Below are 13,842 nucleotides of genomic sequence, written 5' to 3'. Positions count from 1 at the left end.
CACAATAAAGTTTGATTTGACTAAACTGTACTTAATTTTAGAAGAATATTGCTAAAATTATTTTAAAAAAACTATTTGTAAGAAAGAAAGTAAATTGACTGGAATGTTTATTGGAAAATCTATGTCAACCTCCATAATTTAAAATTATTTAAAACAAGTTAAAAACATCAATAAAAGCTTAGAACATTCAGTATTTTAAGATAAAACTAATTTTTAAAAAATATAGTATCATGGTTATAAAAATAACAATTATGGAAAAGTATACATTTTTTAATCATAGAAAACATTAAAAATAAAATATCTAACAAAATATATCCTGCTGTTGCTTTGGGGGAAGAGGTGGGAACAAAAACTTTTTATTTTATTTACACACATTTATTAAAAGATCTTCCACATGACATTGCAAATAGTCCCATTTCTCTTGTATTTTGCTATAACAGATGAACTCACACAAGGGAGATGGAATACCTAAAATACAAAAATGGTGGTAAAGTAAGCCACATCACACCCAAATACACTGAATTATTGCAAAGGGCATAACCTGAACATATAAGGCATACTAGTTTTAGAAAAAGAGCACTGCACACCCGCAGGTACACACAGACGCACACGTACAAACTCCACTTTATTAAACCACAAGAGGAAACAAAATGTATCATAAATAATTGGCCTTCCATTTTCCTATGTTAGTTTTTAAGTTCTTCTTTTTCAATCATAATGAAATCTATTAAGAACAGGATTTTCTTCAAATGTGTACGGTTCAAACACGATTAGTTTTTGTATCTGATATTCTATTTTGTACTACTGTTTTTAAATTAATATATGTATATGTCTAAATTCTTTAAAATTACAACTTTGAAAATTAATTGTAAAAAGCTGTTTTATACTTTATATGCCATAGTTCAGTGTTTGCATACCATTCTGGAAGACTGATAAATTATAAGGTTTAGAAACAAAAATCTGATATTACTGAATGCGCATACTGGAATTTTTAAAAACTGTTTTTACTATATCTCATATACTTTTATACTCTGAAATTTTATATTGAGAAATTGTGTTTACTGAAAAAAATGTCCCAAATTTCTGTCTATTGTTTTACAAAATTCTGAATACAGCTTTCAGTTTGATTTTGATAAATTTGTATTATGCGCTCATGTGATAGCCAAAATAATATTATATATAATATAAAATATAAATGAATCTTTCCCATCACAGTTCTTCTAGTTGGCAATAACAAATTATGTATGGTAATCATCATTTTATCAGGATCTCTGCTACTGTAAGAATAAACCTAAATATATTCCTATCAATGATAGACAACAAATTGGTAAGTAATTAATTTTACACTTAGAAGAAAAAGTTAAGCATGACAGCAGAGCATCACAATTGATAATCCTTTGTGACTGTGTTAAAAATATAGGTTATAAGCACAGGCATGAAAACTAAAAACACTTTAAAAACAAGTACTGTTAAGAATATTTACATACATACATCATGGCTCATTAAGAAAAAGATTATTAAAGCATAATATGAATAATACATTATATTAATTCACAGCATAAACACAGTTTGAGAAATTTAAGTCAGAAATAATAAAAATACAGCTATAACATCAGTTAGCACTATTAATACATACTTTGTTCTGTCATATGTATGAAAATATACACATAGATAGAGCTCTTTTAAACCAATTTTTTTTTACATAAATATTCACTGATTTAAATAAAAGTTGACAGAGGTAGAATTTGTGTCAATGTTCATGATTTTCAGGAACAGTACTTCAAATATATATCCTTTAAAAAATCCATATAGCCAACTCATTGAAAGTCATCATTCTGAAAAAGAGGGGAGGGGAAAAGTAGGTTAAGAGAAAACTGATAAACAAAAGTATTCAGTACATTCACGAAACACAGAAATTCAGTTTTGTTTTTTTGTTTGTTCTTTTAAAAATTTATTGGGGTGACAATTGTTAGTGAAATTGCATAGATTTCAGGTGTACAATTCTGTATTACATCATCTATAAATCCCATTGTGTGTTCACCACCCAGAGTCAATTCTCCTTCCATCGCCATATATTTGCAAATTCAATAATGTTTTAATTGGAATTATAGTCTCTCATAAAACCTTTGCCTACAATCAAGTTATATTTAATAGTTAGGAAGTACTGTTCTATACTTCAAAAAGGTATTATTCCCCCCTCAAACTACCAAAGTACCTCAAAGTACATGAGGATTAAAAGACACACAGTGAAGAGACTGGAATAACAGCATGTTGAGAAAAATCACTCAAAAGGGATAATCTGATGTCTAGGTTTATTAAAATTATACACAAGTACCAGAAATTATGTTGTCTGAGTCTTAAAATAGCATGCTATGGACAGTCAAATATTTTTCCAAATATTTTCACCTTATGCGCTATCTAATCATCCTCCCAATTAAAACCACACACATTAAAATATGAAAAAATCCCACAATGGAAATATTAAGAGTAATTTTTCTATACCTATAGAGACATAGTTAAGAATAATCAGGTATGTTGTCCAATACTGATGTAAAACATTATTTATAAGAGCTATATGTCCCATAAGAGAATGATTAACTAAATCACAGAATATCCATGTAATAAACCATTAGGTCACTATTATAAAATGGTATTTTCTGAAAATGTTTTTAACATATGAATAAATGAACACAAAAATATTAAGGGGGAAAACCCACAAAGAATAAAACAAAACAAAAAACAGGATAAAAACTATTCTGAGTATGATCTCTATTAGAATTATGTATGTCTATGCATGTGTGTGTATGTTTATTACAAATTAAATATGAGAATGGAGTATACAAACATGCTAATTGTTATTTTCTCTTGGTTGTAGCATTAAAAGTGATTTTGATTTGTACATCCATGTTCATAGCAGCATTTTCATAATAGCAACCCAAGTGTCCATCAATGGATGAATGGATAAACAAAATGTGGTATATACATATAATGGAATGTTATTTAGCCTCAAAATGGAAGGGAATTCTGACACATGCTCTAATATGGATGAACTCTAAAAACATTATGCTAAGTTAAATAAGCCAGTCACAAAAGGACAAATGTTGTGTGATTCCATTTATATGAGAAACCTAAAGCAGCCAAATTCAGAGAAACAGAAATTGTAATGGTGGTTGCCAGGGGTAGAATGGGGAGTTAGTTTTAATGGGTATAGAGTTTCAGCAGGAAAAGATAAAAAAGTTCTAAAGATGGATGGTGGAAATCATTTGTGCAGAACAATGTGAATGTGCTAACTGCCAGAAAAATGTACACTTAAAAAATGGTTAAGATGATAAATTTAATATCATGTATATTTTACCACAGAAAATGTAAAAAATCTGATTTTGAGTTCCTTCTTCATACTTTTGTATTTTATATTTATTCAGTGAGCATGTGTCAGATACAATAATCAAAAGAGTAAAAAACAAAATTGGATTATATATTTTAACTATTAGAAAGACACTGTAAATATGACTTGATATCAATATTTCACAGTCATTTCTGAGTACTTATGGGGAAATCCCTCAAAATTAGTTTTGATGACAATATTTAGAAAATATGAATGGAAATGGCAATTAATAACATCATTAGGATACACGGGGAATTTCCTAATGGTTGTAGAAGTTTCTAATCCACATCTACTATGATGGCTATAATTTAAAAAATGGAAAATAACAAGTGTTGACAAGGATTTGGAAAATCGGAACCCTTACATTGCTGGTGGAAATATAAAATGGTATAGCTATGTGGAAAAAGTTTGGCTGGTACTCAAGAAGTTAAACATAGAATTACCCCCAAGTAGTTAAACATAGAATTACCAAATGATCCAGCAACTCTATTCCTAGATACTTCCACAAAATTTGAAAACAGGGACTAAAACAGATACTTACACACAAGTGTTCATAGCAGCATTATTCACAATGGCTAAGAGGTGAAAACAACCCAGATGTCCATCAACTGATAAATGGATAAACAAAATGTAGTATAAACACACAAGGGAATCCTATCCGGGCATAAAAAAGAATGAAGTTCTGATACATGCTACGACATAGATGAATCTTGAAAGTATTATCTGAAGTGAAATAAGCCAGACTCAAAAGGACAAATACTGTATGACTTCACTTACATGAAAACCTAAACAGGCAAATTCATAGAGACAGAAAAGTAGATTAGAAGTTACCAAGGGCTAAGGAAGTAAGGTCAGTGGACTGGAGAGTTACCACTTAATGGATACAGGGTTTCTGTTTGGGGTAATGAAAAAGTTTTGGAAATAGTGGTAATGGTTGCACAACACTGAAAATTTAATGCCTCTGAGGTGTACACTTAAAAAGTTAAGATAGCCAAGGATGTGTTACGTATGTTTTATCACAATTAAAAAATGTTTTCTAATTCATCACAGCTTTAGAGATTGATGGAATCCACTGTGTTCTGTATCAGTGGTGTTTAAAGTATAGTAGGGACCCCTGGACGTCTCCACAAGGGTGTCTTCAGGGGGTGTCTAAGGTCAAGCCGCTTTTCAAAAATGAAGGAATTATGTGCTTTTTCACTCTTACTATCTCACAGGTGTACTGCTGAATTTCCCAGAGGCTACACGATGTGAAAGGCCAGGTGGTAAATATTTTACATTTGTGGGCCCCGGGGTCTCTGTCACAACTACTTAATTCTGCCTCCATAGAAAAGCAGTCTCTCACCATGTACCAAAATTAACTCAAAATGGATCAAAGACCTAAACATAAGACCTGAAACAATAAACTGCAGAGAAGTAAACATAGGTGCCATGTTTCCCCATAAATAAGACTGGGTCTTACGCTGTATTTTCCCCCAAATAAAACTGGGTCTTATATTAATTTTTGCTCCAAAAGACGCATTAGGGCACATTTTCAGGGGATGTCTTATTTTTTCATGTACAACAATCTACATTTATTTAAACACAGTCATGTCATCTTCTGGAAGGAATATCATTATAACATACTAAATGCATCCGTCTGGCTATCTTAACTGGGGCTTATTTTCGGGGTAGGTCTTATTTTCGGGGAAACACGGTACTAAACTTATGGACCTTGGGTTCAAAGAGCATTTTATGAATTTGACTCTAAAGACAAAGGAAGTAAAAGCTAAAATAAATGAATGGGACTATATCAAACTAAAAAGCTTCTGCACAGCAAAAGGAACCATTGACAAAATAAAGAGGCAACCAACTGAATGGGAGAAGATTTTTGCAAACAATGCCTCCGATAAATATATAAGGAACTCATACAACTCAACAACAAAAAACAAACAATCCAATTAAAAAATGGGCAGAGGACTTGAATAGACATTTCTCCAAAGAGGACACACAAATGGCCAATAGACATATGAAAAAATGCTCAACATCACTAAACATCAGAGAAATGCAAATAAAAACCACAATGAAATATCACCTCACACCAGTTAGAATGGTTATCATCAACAAGACAAATAGTAACAAGTGTTGCTGAAGCTATGCAGAAAAAGGAACCCTCATACACTGTTGGTGGGAATGCAGATTAGTACAGTCGCTATGGAAGGCAGTGTGGAGGTTCCTCAAAAAATTAAAAATAGAATTACCATATGACCCAGCAATCCCTCTCCTGGGTATCTACCCCAAAAATCTGAAAACAGTTATCCATCAAGACACATGAGTTCCAATGTTCATTGCAGCTTTAGTTATGGTGGCCAAGACATGGAAACAACCAAAGTGTTTCGATAGATGAATGGATAAAGAAGATGTGGTATATATACACAATGGAATACTATTCTGCCATAAGAAACAATGAAATAGTACCATCTGCGACAACATGGATGGATCTTGAGATTATAATGCTAAGCGAAATAAGTCAGACAGAAAAAGTCGAGAACCATATGATTTCACTGATACATAAAACTGAAAACAACAAAAGAACAAGACAAACAAATGAAGAAACAAAAACTCATAGACACACAATAGTTTACTAGAGAGTAAGGGGGAGAAAGGGTGGTAGATGAGGGTAAATGGGATCAAATACATGGTGATGGAAGGAGAACTGACTCTGGGTGGTGAGCACACAATGTGACATACAGATGATGTATTATAGAATTGTACACCTGAAACCTATGTAACTTTATTAACCATTGTCACCCCAATAAACATTAAAAAAAAAGAAGAAGAAGAAAGGAAGAACAGTCTCACAGAATATGTACACAAATGGGTGTGATTATGCTCTACTAAAGTTTAATTTACAAAACTAGGCAGTGCGGTGGACTTGGCCCACAGACTCTAGTTTGCCAACCCCGATCTAAAATGCAACTATGAATCGAGCATGAGAAATGTTTATGTCACAAGAGTTATAAGGCTTCTTAATGAGAAAATGAACCTCCATCTAATCACATTCAAATTAATGCAGCAGTTAGAAGTTGTGAGAACAGTGATTGCAGCCCTCACTGAGAAGTGGTCCTCTAAGTAAAAGAGGAAAGTAAATATTTTACACAAACAAACAAACAAACACAAAAACAAAAACACAGCAATTAGGAATCGTGAAAAAACCTAGGCCTTTCAAACACCAATAAACCCTCCGGGCATAAGTATGCTAAAGCATAGCACATAACTGCTGTCCATAATGAGGATTTTGAGTCATCAAAGAAATGCTTAATTATCTCCTATGTACATCTATTAAAAGAAGCAAAAAATACATAATTTTTAAAAGAAGTGACTATTATTTCTGTCAATGAGCCTGTGTTTTATAGTCACTTACCTTTCAAACCCTGGGTCTGACAAGCTTCTTTTCCATTCATTCCCCTCTCCAGTGAATCAACAAATCCTTTAACTCTTCCTCAGTCAAATGTGGCCTAGCTCTTTACAACCACTGTGGAAACTGTTTTGCCGTATCTACTCAAGCTTGTCAGTGACCTGACAAGCACTGAACATGCATGTCCAGTGACCCAACAATTTCACTCCTAAGTGTAGACCCAAAAGAAATGCACACATCTCTGTTCACCAACATACAGGTACTAGAATGTGAATCAACTCTATCTGTAATAGCCTGAACTGGAAATTACCAAACGCCCACCAACGATAAAATGAGTAAATGCACTGTGGTGAGTTCACGTAATGGAATACCACGCAGCAACAAGACTGAACCATCTACAAGTACACACAACAGTACGGATGAATCTCACAAATGTATTGTTGAGGAAAAGTAGCCAGAAATGTATGATTTCATTTATAAAATGTCCAAAAACAGTCAAAAGAAACCCATGCTTTTAATACAGGACAGTTACTTTTATAGCAGGGCTATGACCAGCAGAGAGCCCAAGAGAGGAAATGTTTTGTTTCTTGATCTGGGTGCAAGTTACATAGGTGTGTGTGTCCAGTTTGTGATAATTCACTGAGCTGTGTACTATGACATGGTACTTTTCTGTATGTATTATTATGAACTATTTTTTAACTTCCATCCTAGCTTTCAATATTATAATACTGATCCTGAACTGATTATATCGTTCATTTCACATCTCTTTCTGGTCTTCCTGCCTCTGGTTTCTGCCCTCCCCAATAAGGCCCAAATACAGTTGTGAAGTTTACCTGCCAGGAACAGTTCTTGCATCTGAAGCCCTCCCTTGGATGCTGTCATCCTATACAGAGGATCTTTCATGGCTCCCCTTGACTTACAGAATAGAGTCTACAATCCCTAATTCAGCCTCACATTCAGTAATTCCATATATCCACTCTACCTTCCATGCCTTTCTCCCTCATTATTCCCCAACAACCTGCCATTCCTATCAGATTCAGTTTATTGTGCCACATGCACTCCTGTTTCTTTGTCCACACTTTCACCATCTATTATTTGTACCTTGAATTTGGTACTTCATCAAATATTACCCTATAATATTTCATTGTCATTTAATGTTTTGTTATGTCTTCTCCTTTTAATTGAGATATAATCTATGAACAATAAAATACATGGACCATAAATGTTCAGTTCAGTGAGTTTTTACAATCATATATACTATGTAACCAACACCACCAAGAAATAGAAAATTTCATTATTCCGGCCAAAGGCGATCAGAAAGTTCCCCTGACCACCTTTGATGGCAATCATCCCTCCCCGCACACAGAAAGCTACTTTCTGAATTTTTATAACCACAGATTAGTTTGGCTTGTCCTTGGTGTTACATACGTACCTTTCTGATAATTATCAGTTTATATGTTCAGGAGAATGTAAAGGAGACCTCAGAGTAGAACTAAGGGGTGATGTGGGAAGACCATGTCGACGCATCTCTTGGATTGCTCGTTCTCTGTCAATAAAGATCAAATAAAAGATTATACCAAAAAGTGGTACAGACACATAAGGTGCTGTTATTATTAAATATTTTCTACTCAATTAGTATTTCTACTAAATTTAAATCCTACGTTCTTATATAATTTTTAAGTAGTGGATAAAAGATTTCAATCAAAGGAATATGTATTATAAGAGATTGTTCAAAGCCCTTCTGTACACATATTTTCAAAGTTGGATGGTTCCCTCCTCTGCCCCTTCCTTTCCCACCGCTCTTGTCTATAAATCTAGCCATCCCCTTCTTTCTGCCTCAAAACTCCCAAATGTCAGAAGTGAAATAATGCATTCTCTCTTATGCTTTCTTTCTGTGTGTCTGCATCTGTCCCAGAAAGCATGGGGACTCTGCTGCCACCTCCTTTGTGGGCTATTCATTCTCTGGCCTAGACTTATTTCTGCCTTGAGTTCTTCAGTATCCAGAATTTTTCTCTAGTTGGGTGTTTCACAAACTTTTTCCCATTGTTATTCCCCTAAAGAAACTTTTTTAGACATTTTCCTCCGTTAACCTCCACTCCATGAAATTTTAATACACAGGTACATTATTTACATACCGTAGCCCTTTGAAGGCCCATATCATTGTAAAAAAAAGAACCTGATTTGTAAAAAAAAAAAAACCTGTAATTAGATTTTTTTGCCACTCTTCCCCCAAGAACCAATTTTGTCCCCTGCGGTGGTGATAATGCCCGTTTAAGAATTCACACTCTCCTTAGATGGTAAAAAGAAGGAAAGACATGGCCAGGTGGGTCAAGGTTTCTTTGGGTTTTGGGGCAAGGAACAAGGAGATGAATTAAGGGCATCTCTTGGGCAATGCGGAGCTTGATTTGGGACCCTTGAATTGAAAGAGTTTAAAGTTATCATTAAGAAATGGAAATCATGTGTTCGCTTCGGCAGCACATATACTAAAAGAAATGGAAATCATTACATATGTACAGTTTAGCACAGAAATTAGACTTTTGAAATTCCAAGAGATTAAAAATACGGCTTTCATGACACATGCAATCTCTCACTGAAATCATAAATGATGAATTCCTAGCAAATTCCATCTATACATTAAATAGCACATCACTCAAAAGTTTTTATGCCAACAGATAAGAATAAGAGAACTCAAAAATTGATCTAATAAGCAAGTTGACTGCTATTTGAGAATGAAATCTCAGAAATGTCTATAGTATTAGTATAGTAGGAAAGAGTAATGGAAGAAAAGTAACTTGACAAGTGATTTGCAAATTAGACTGCAACTTTAATTCTTAAAGCAAGTCTCATTTCTGTTTGTAACACTTGGGGATTAAAATATTCAACATAATAAAGCAAATGAACCGAAATATAAGTGGGTATGAAAATTACTAAGCTGTAGACAATATATTATAGAGGTTAAGAACACAGGCTTTAGTATTAGACAGACCTGCCTGGATTTCAGTTTTGACTCTGCTACTTACTATTTGTGTGACCTCAGTTTCCTATATAATATAGGCATAATCATAGATTGTTAGTAGGATTACCAGATACGATATATATATAGTATATGGTACATATTTGCTACTTGCCCTTATAATCATAAGCATCCCTTTTTTGATGATTTCTATTTAGAGTTTCCTACTGGACCATATTTTCTTGGGCCCTTGTAGAATCCTTACTCGGTTTCTGATTCCTAAATTTAGCCTTTGAAATAATGCCCCAATTTTGCCCTGAGGAACGCTACAGAAAACATTTATACAAAAGTTGACACTTTGTTTACTGTAGGGATGTTATCTTCCACAATACTTCCCTTTACAGGAAGAATTACCGAAGAAATTTATTTCATGCATTAATGCTAAAAAAGCTTCCTATCTGTAAACATATTAAATCATTTTTGGAATAGGATAGGAAAAAAATAAAAACACTGTCCAACGCTAAATATTTTTCTTACCGTTCATATCTTTCAGTCGAAATCTGCCTTCTCAGAGCATCATGATCTGTTTGTAATTGTGCCACTTTAGCCCGAAGCATGGTGTTTTCCCGGCTTTGACTAGTTCTAAAAATAAATTTTGAAAATTAAAGAAATAAATAACAAATGTTCTGTATTGTAAAGTCAAGGGGTATGGATTTTTGTTTCTGTTATTAAGAAATACAAGGAAGTGATACTTAAGGACAAAAAAAACCCCCAAGATCAAGCCTTTTCAACAATAATTTTCTAAACTTCTGGAGCTTCTATCCGAAAGTTTTCATTCATCTCATTTATTTAATAAACATTTACTCGGCCTCCAGTATGTGCCAGGCACTGCAGCAATGCTGAAGATACAAATTTGAATAAGACATGAATTGTAACATCAATATGCAAAGTATTTTCACTGGCTCTTTCTTTACTCCAGCCTCAGAAGGAGTATTTCTAACTTCTTTTACAAGTTAATTATTCCACTTGTACTATCTACTCTGGGTTTCCTCCTCTTTTCCAACAAATACACCCAAACCTCTCCATCCTAAAAAACCACCATCATCAATCTCTAAAAGGCAATCAATACACTTATGAAGATCAAACTGCAAAACTTTTTCTTAATCCCCAGGATGAGACATGCCTATTCTCCCATCCTGAAATGCTCTCCCCTTTGCTGATACTTCTCTTCCTTCCTCAAATTTAGGCATTTTTCTAAAGTTCATTAATTCACTTCCATGGGAATCACCTCTGTGGTGAAGATACACAAATCTACACCTCCAAACACGATGTCTCTTTTGGACTAAACCCGTGAGTTTCTAAAAGCAGCAGCCACATAAATAAAATATTTTGGTTTTATACCACCATTCACACTCCCATTCCCCTATTCCTGCAAAAATTGAATATATCTATTGTTTGTTCTTCCAGTCATTTTTCAATCATTTGTTTTATTCTATAAATCTATAAAAATTTACTAATATTGAAAAATTATTTTTGACAAGCTATTCCCCTCACATAGACTGATTTATAACACTTACACTTTGCTTTCCGAAAGGGTTAACTTGTCTTTAAGTAGCTGAATTTCTGTATCCTTCTCATGGGAGGTTAAATGAGAATGAAATTCTTTATCTCTATTTGTAGCCAACAACAATTCAAGGTTTTTAATTGTATGTTTCTCACTTGCCAGTTGTTTTTTTAATAGCTCTGATTCTGATTTTACATTTTCTAATTCAGCCACAACCTACAGAAAAACAAAGTAAGGTTACTTCAGTACAATTTTAGACTTACTCTGAAAAATTATCTACAGAGCTATACATACATCAGTTCCCTCATTTTGCGTGCCAGTTAAAGATTTTGAACCACTTTTTTAAGTATGAGAAAAATATCTTATTTGAAAAACAGTCTTTGCTATTTTTTTATAAGGGCTTATTCGGCTATGAGACCTACTCCAATCCTCAAATAGTCTTCTTTCATACTACCTTATTAGGAGAGGGTCATTAACATAAAATCCTAAAATATGGCCACCCTATCAGCAAGGAGCTCCTCCTGGTCTATTAAATCTGTCCTCTGACTACATAGTCAAGCCAGTATTGGAACTTCTCAGTACCTGAAAATAAAGATACTATTAAATGAGTGAAAATGAAAACACCTATGTTTGAAAGCATACACTGGGTTGTTTAAAGTAATGCTTCAGTTTGGGAATGGAAAGCTCCAGCTAAGGAGATTTTTAAAATTTAGTATGACTTAAACTGCCTTAAGATTTTTATCAGGAAAAATATTCCACTTAGGAAGTAATGAACTGCTCAAGCCTTCATTTAAGCCTTACCTTTAAACAGAGAAAGAATGTATTGGGATATGCTCCTTCCTATTTGATAATCAGAAGACTGATATTCTCCTAAATACTCATCAACTCCAAAACAAACAACACCTAATTTCATCAGCATGTTTGCCAAATAAATCTTGGCAAAGAACCTAGTAGTCAAATATAGTTGCCAAAATCCTGTTGTCAAAAATACTACTCCAAAGGGGAACAAATACATTGGATAGTGAATGATAAAGCAAAACAACTAGAACAGGGCTCAATAAAACAATGTGCTACAATATCTTTTAAGTTCTTACCTTCTCAAATTCAAGGTTTTTGGAATTCAATTGTTGGGTCATAATATCTTTGCCTGAATCAAGCTTAATACAAAGTTCTCTAAGAGATGACATATCACTGAATACTACTGCCTTTTCATCTTCTTGATGCCTCAGCTCTTCTTCCAATCTAGATATGGCCTTTGTCATTGAGGAGATCTGAGATTCATAAGCATGATGTGCATTTATGTGCTGAAAATAAAAAAGGAAACAGGGAAAAAGGTAACGTAAATCAAGAATTTTAAAGGCTTGATTTGTGCAGCTACAAACTCACTTTATAAAAATGTAAGTGCCAATTTTGGCATATTTTAAGATACTCTCAAGAAGCTGTCTGTTATTAAAGATGAACTATTTAATACTTAACAAAATTAATTGTGTATAATTATTAATCATGGTACCTAAGTACTTCATGTATAGATTTAGAAGATGCAAAGATGAAAATAATTGTTTTAGGGTGTTGTGCATGAGATCTTTGAAGTTTATTATTTCTTTTATAAATTCTTTGTTATAATAATGCCTTTTCAAGAAAAAAACAACCTCTATATTTATCATTCATCAATTGTCTTTAGCTAAATTTTGAATTTCAAAAATGGAGTTTGCTTTAAAACTAAATACCTGAAATCATATTTAAATTAAAATTTAATTTAATAATATATAACTTTATAAAATTTCAATAACTGAAATAATGAGCAAAGTTTGAAATACTGATAGATTTTTTTCTTAGAATAATTCACATTTTAAATTTTTCACAATTTAAATTGTGAGTGGTAAATACAAACTATGGTTTAAAATCTACTTCTGAGTTTAGGAAGAATTCCATACTTAAAAATTACAATTATTTGAATAGGCTTTACTGAAATGAATCAACATTAAAAATCGGATACTATGTAGGAAGGTTTAACAAAAGTCAACAGTTACAAAAAAGTAAATATTTGGGTTTTCCAAATACTAATGAATTTATTAAATCAAGGTTCCCCCAAAAAACTAAATATAAATATGTAAAAGTCAATTTCATATACCATAAAAGAACATGAACAATGACAAAGAACAAAAGAACTAAAGAATAGTTTCTCCTGAGAACTCTTTGGAAGGTTGAAAAGCATCCCTTTCTCATAATAGAAAAAATGCTTATAGAGATAATGTATTAGTTTCCTAGCGCTGCTCTAACAGATTACTGCAAATTACTGGGTGGCTTAAAACAACGGAAATTTATTCCCTCACAAATCTGGAGGTTACAGGTCTGAAACTTAGACGACGACATAGTTGGCTTCTTCTGGAAGTTCTTAAGGAAAATCTGTTCTATGCTTCCTCTCTCCCATCTTCTGGTGGTTGCTGGCAATCCTTGGCATTTCTTGACTTTGTAGACATATCACTCCAGGCTCTGACTGTCTTCATATGGCATTCTCCCCTGTGTTTTCTATGTCTAAATCGCCC

General features: G+C 33.3%; 1 protein-coding gene across 2 annotated transcripts in view; it reads right to left on the bottom strand.

Moving 5' to 3' along the window:
• Positions 1–237: 237 nt before the first annotated feature.
• CEP135 (centrosomal protein 135) overlaps positions 238–13,842 on the bottom strand; it is a 66,101-nt gene continuing 52,496 nt past the window's right edge. For both annotated transcript variants that reach the window (XM_033106748.1, XM_033106747.1), the window contains 5 exons: positions 12,391–12,600; positions 11,310–11,512; positions 10,270–10,374; positions 8,212–8,325; positions 238–1,835 (listed from right to left, as the gene is read on the bottom strand). In XM_033106748.1, coding sequence (XP_032962639.1) covers positions 8,226–8,325; positions 10,270–10,374; positions 11,310–11,512; positions 12,391–12,600 — 618 coding nt within the window. In that variant the 3' untranslated portion in view covers positions 238–1,835; positions 8,212–8,225. The remainder of the gene's footprint in view (positions 1,836–8,211; positions 8,326–10,269; positions 10,375–11,309; positions 11,513–12,390; positions 12,601–13,842) is intronic.

Source organism: Rhinolophus ferrumequinum, chromosome 5 (genome assembly GCF_004115265.2).
Source record: "Rhinolophus ferrumequinum isolate MPI-CBG mRhiFer1 chromosome 5, mRhiFer1_v1.p, whole genome shotgun sequence".
Classification (NCBI taxonomy): domain Eukaryota; kingdom Metazoa; phylum Chordata; class Mammalia; order Chiroptera; family Rhinolophidae; genus Rhinolophus; species Rhinolophus ferrumequinum.
Note: the sequence above shows the minus strand (reverse complement) of the source record. Positions and strands in the feature narration are given on the sequence as shown.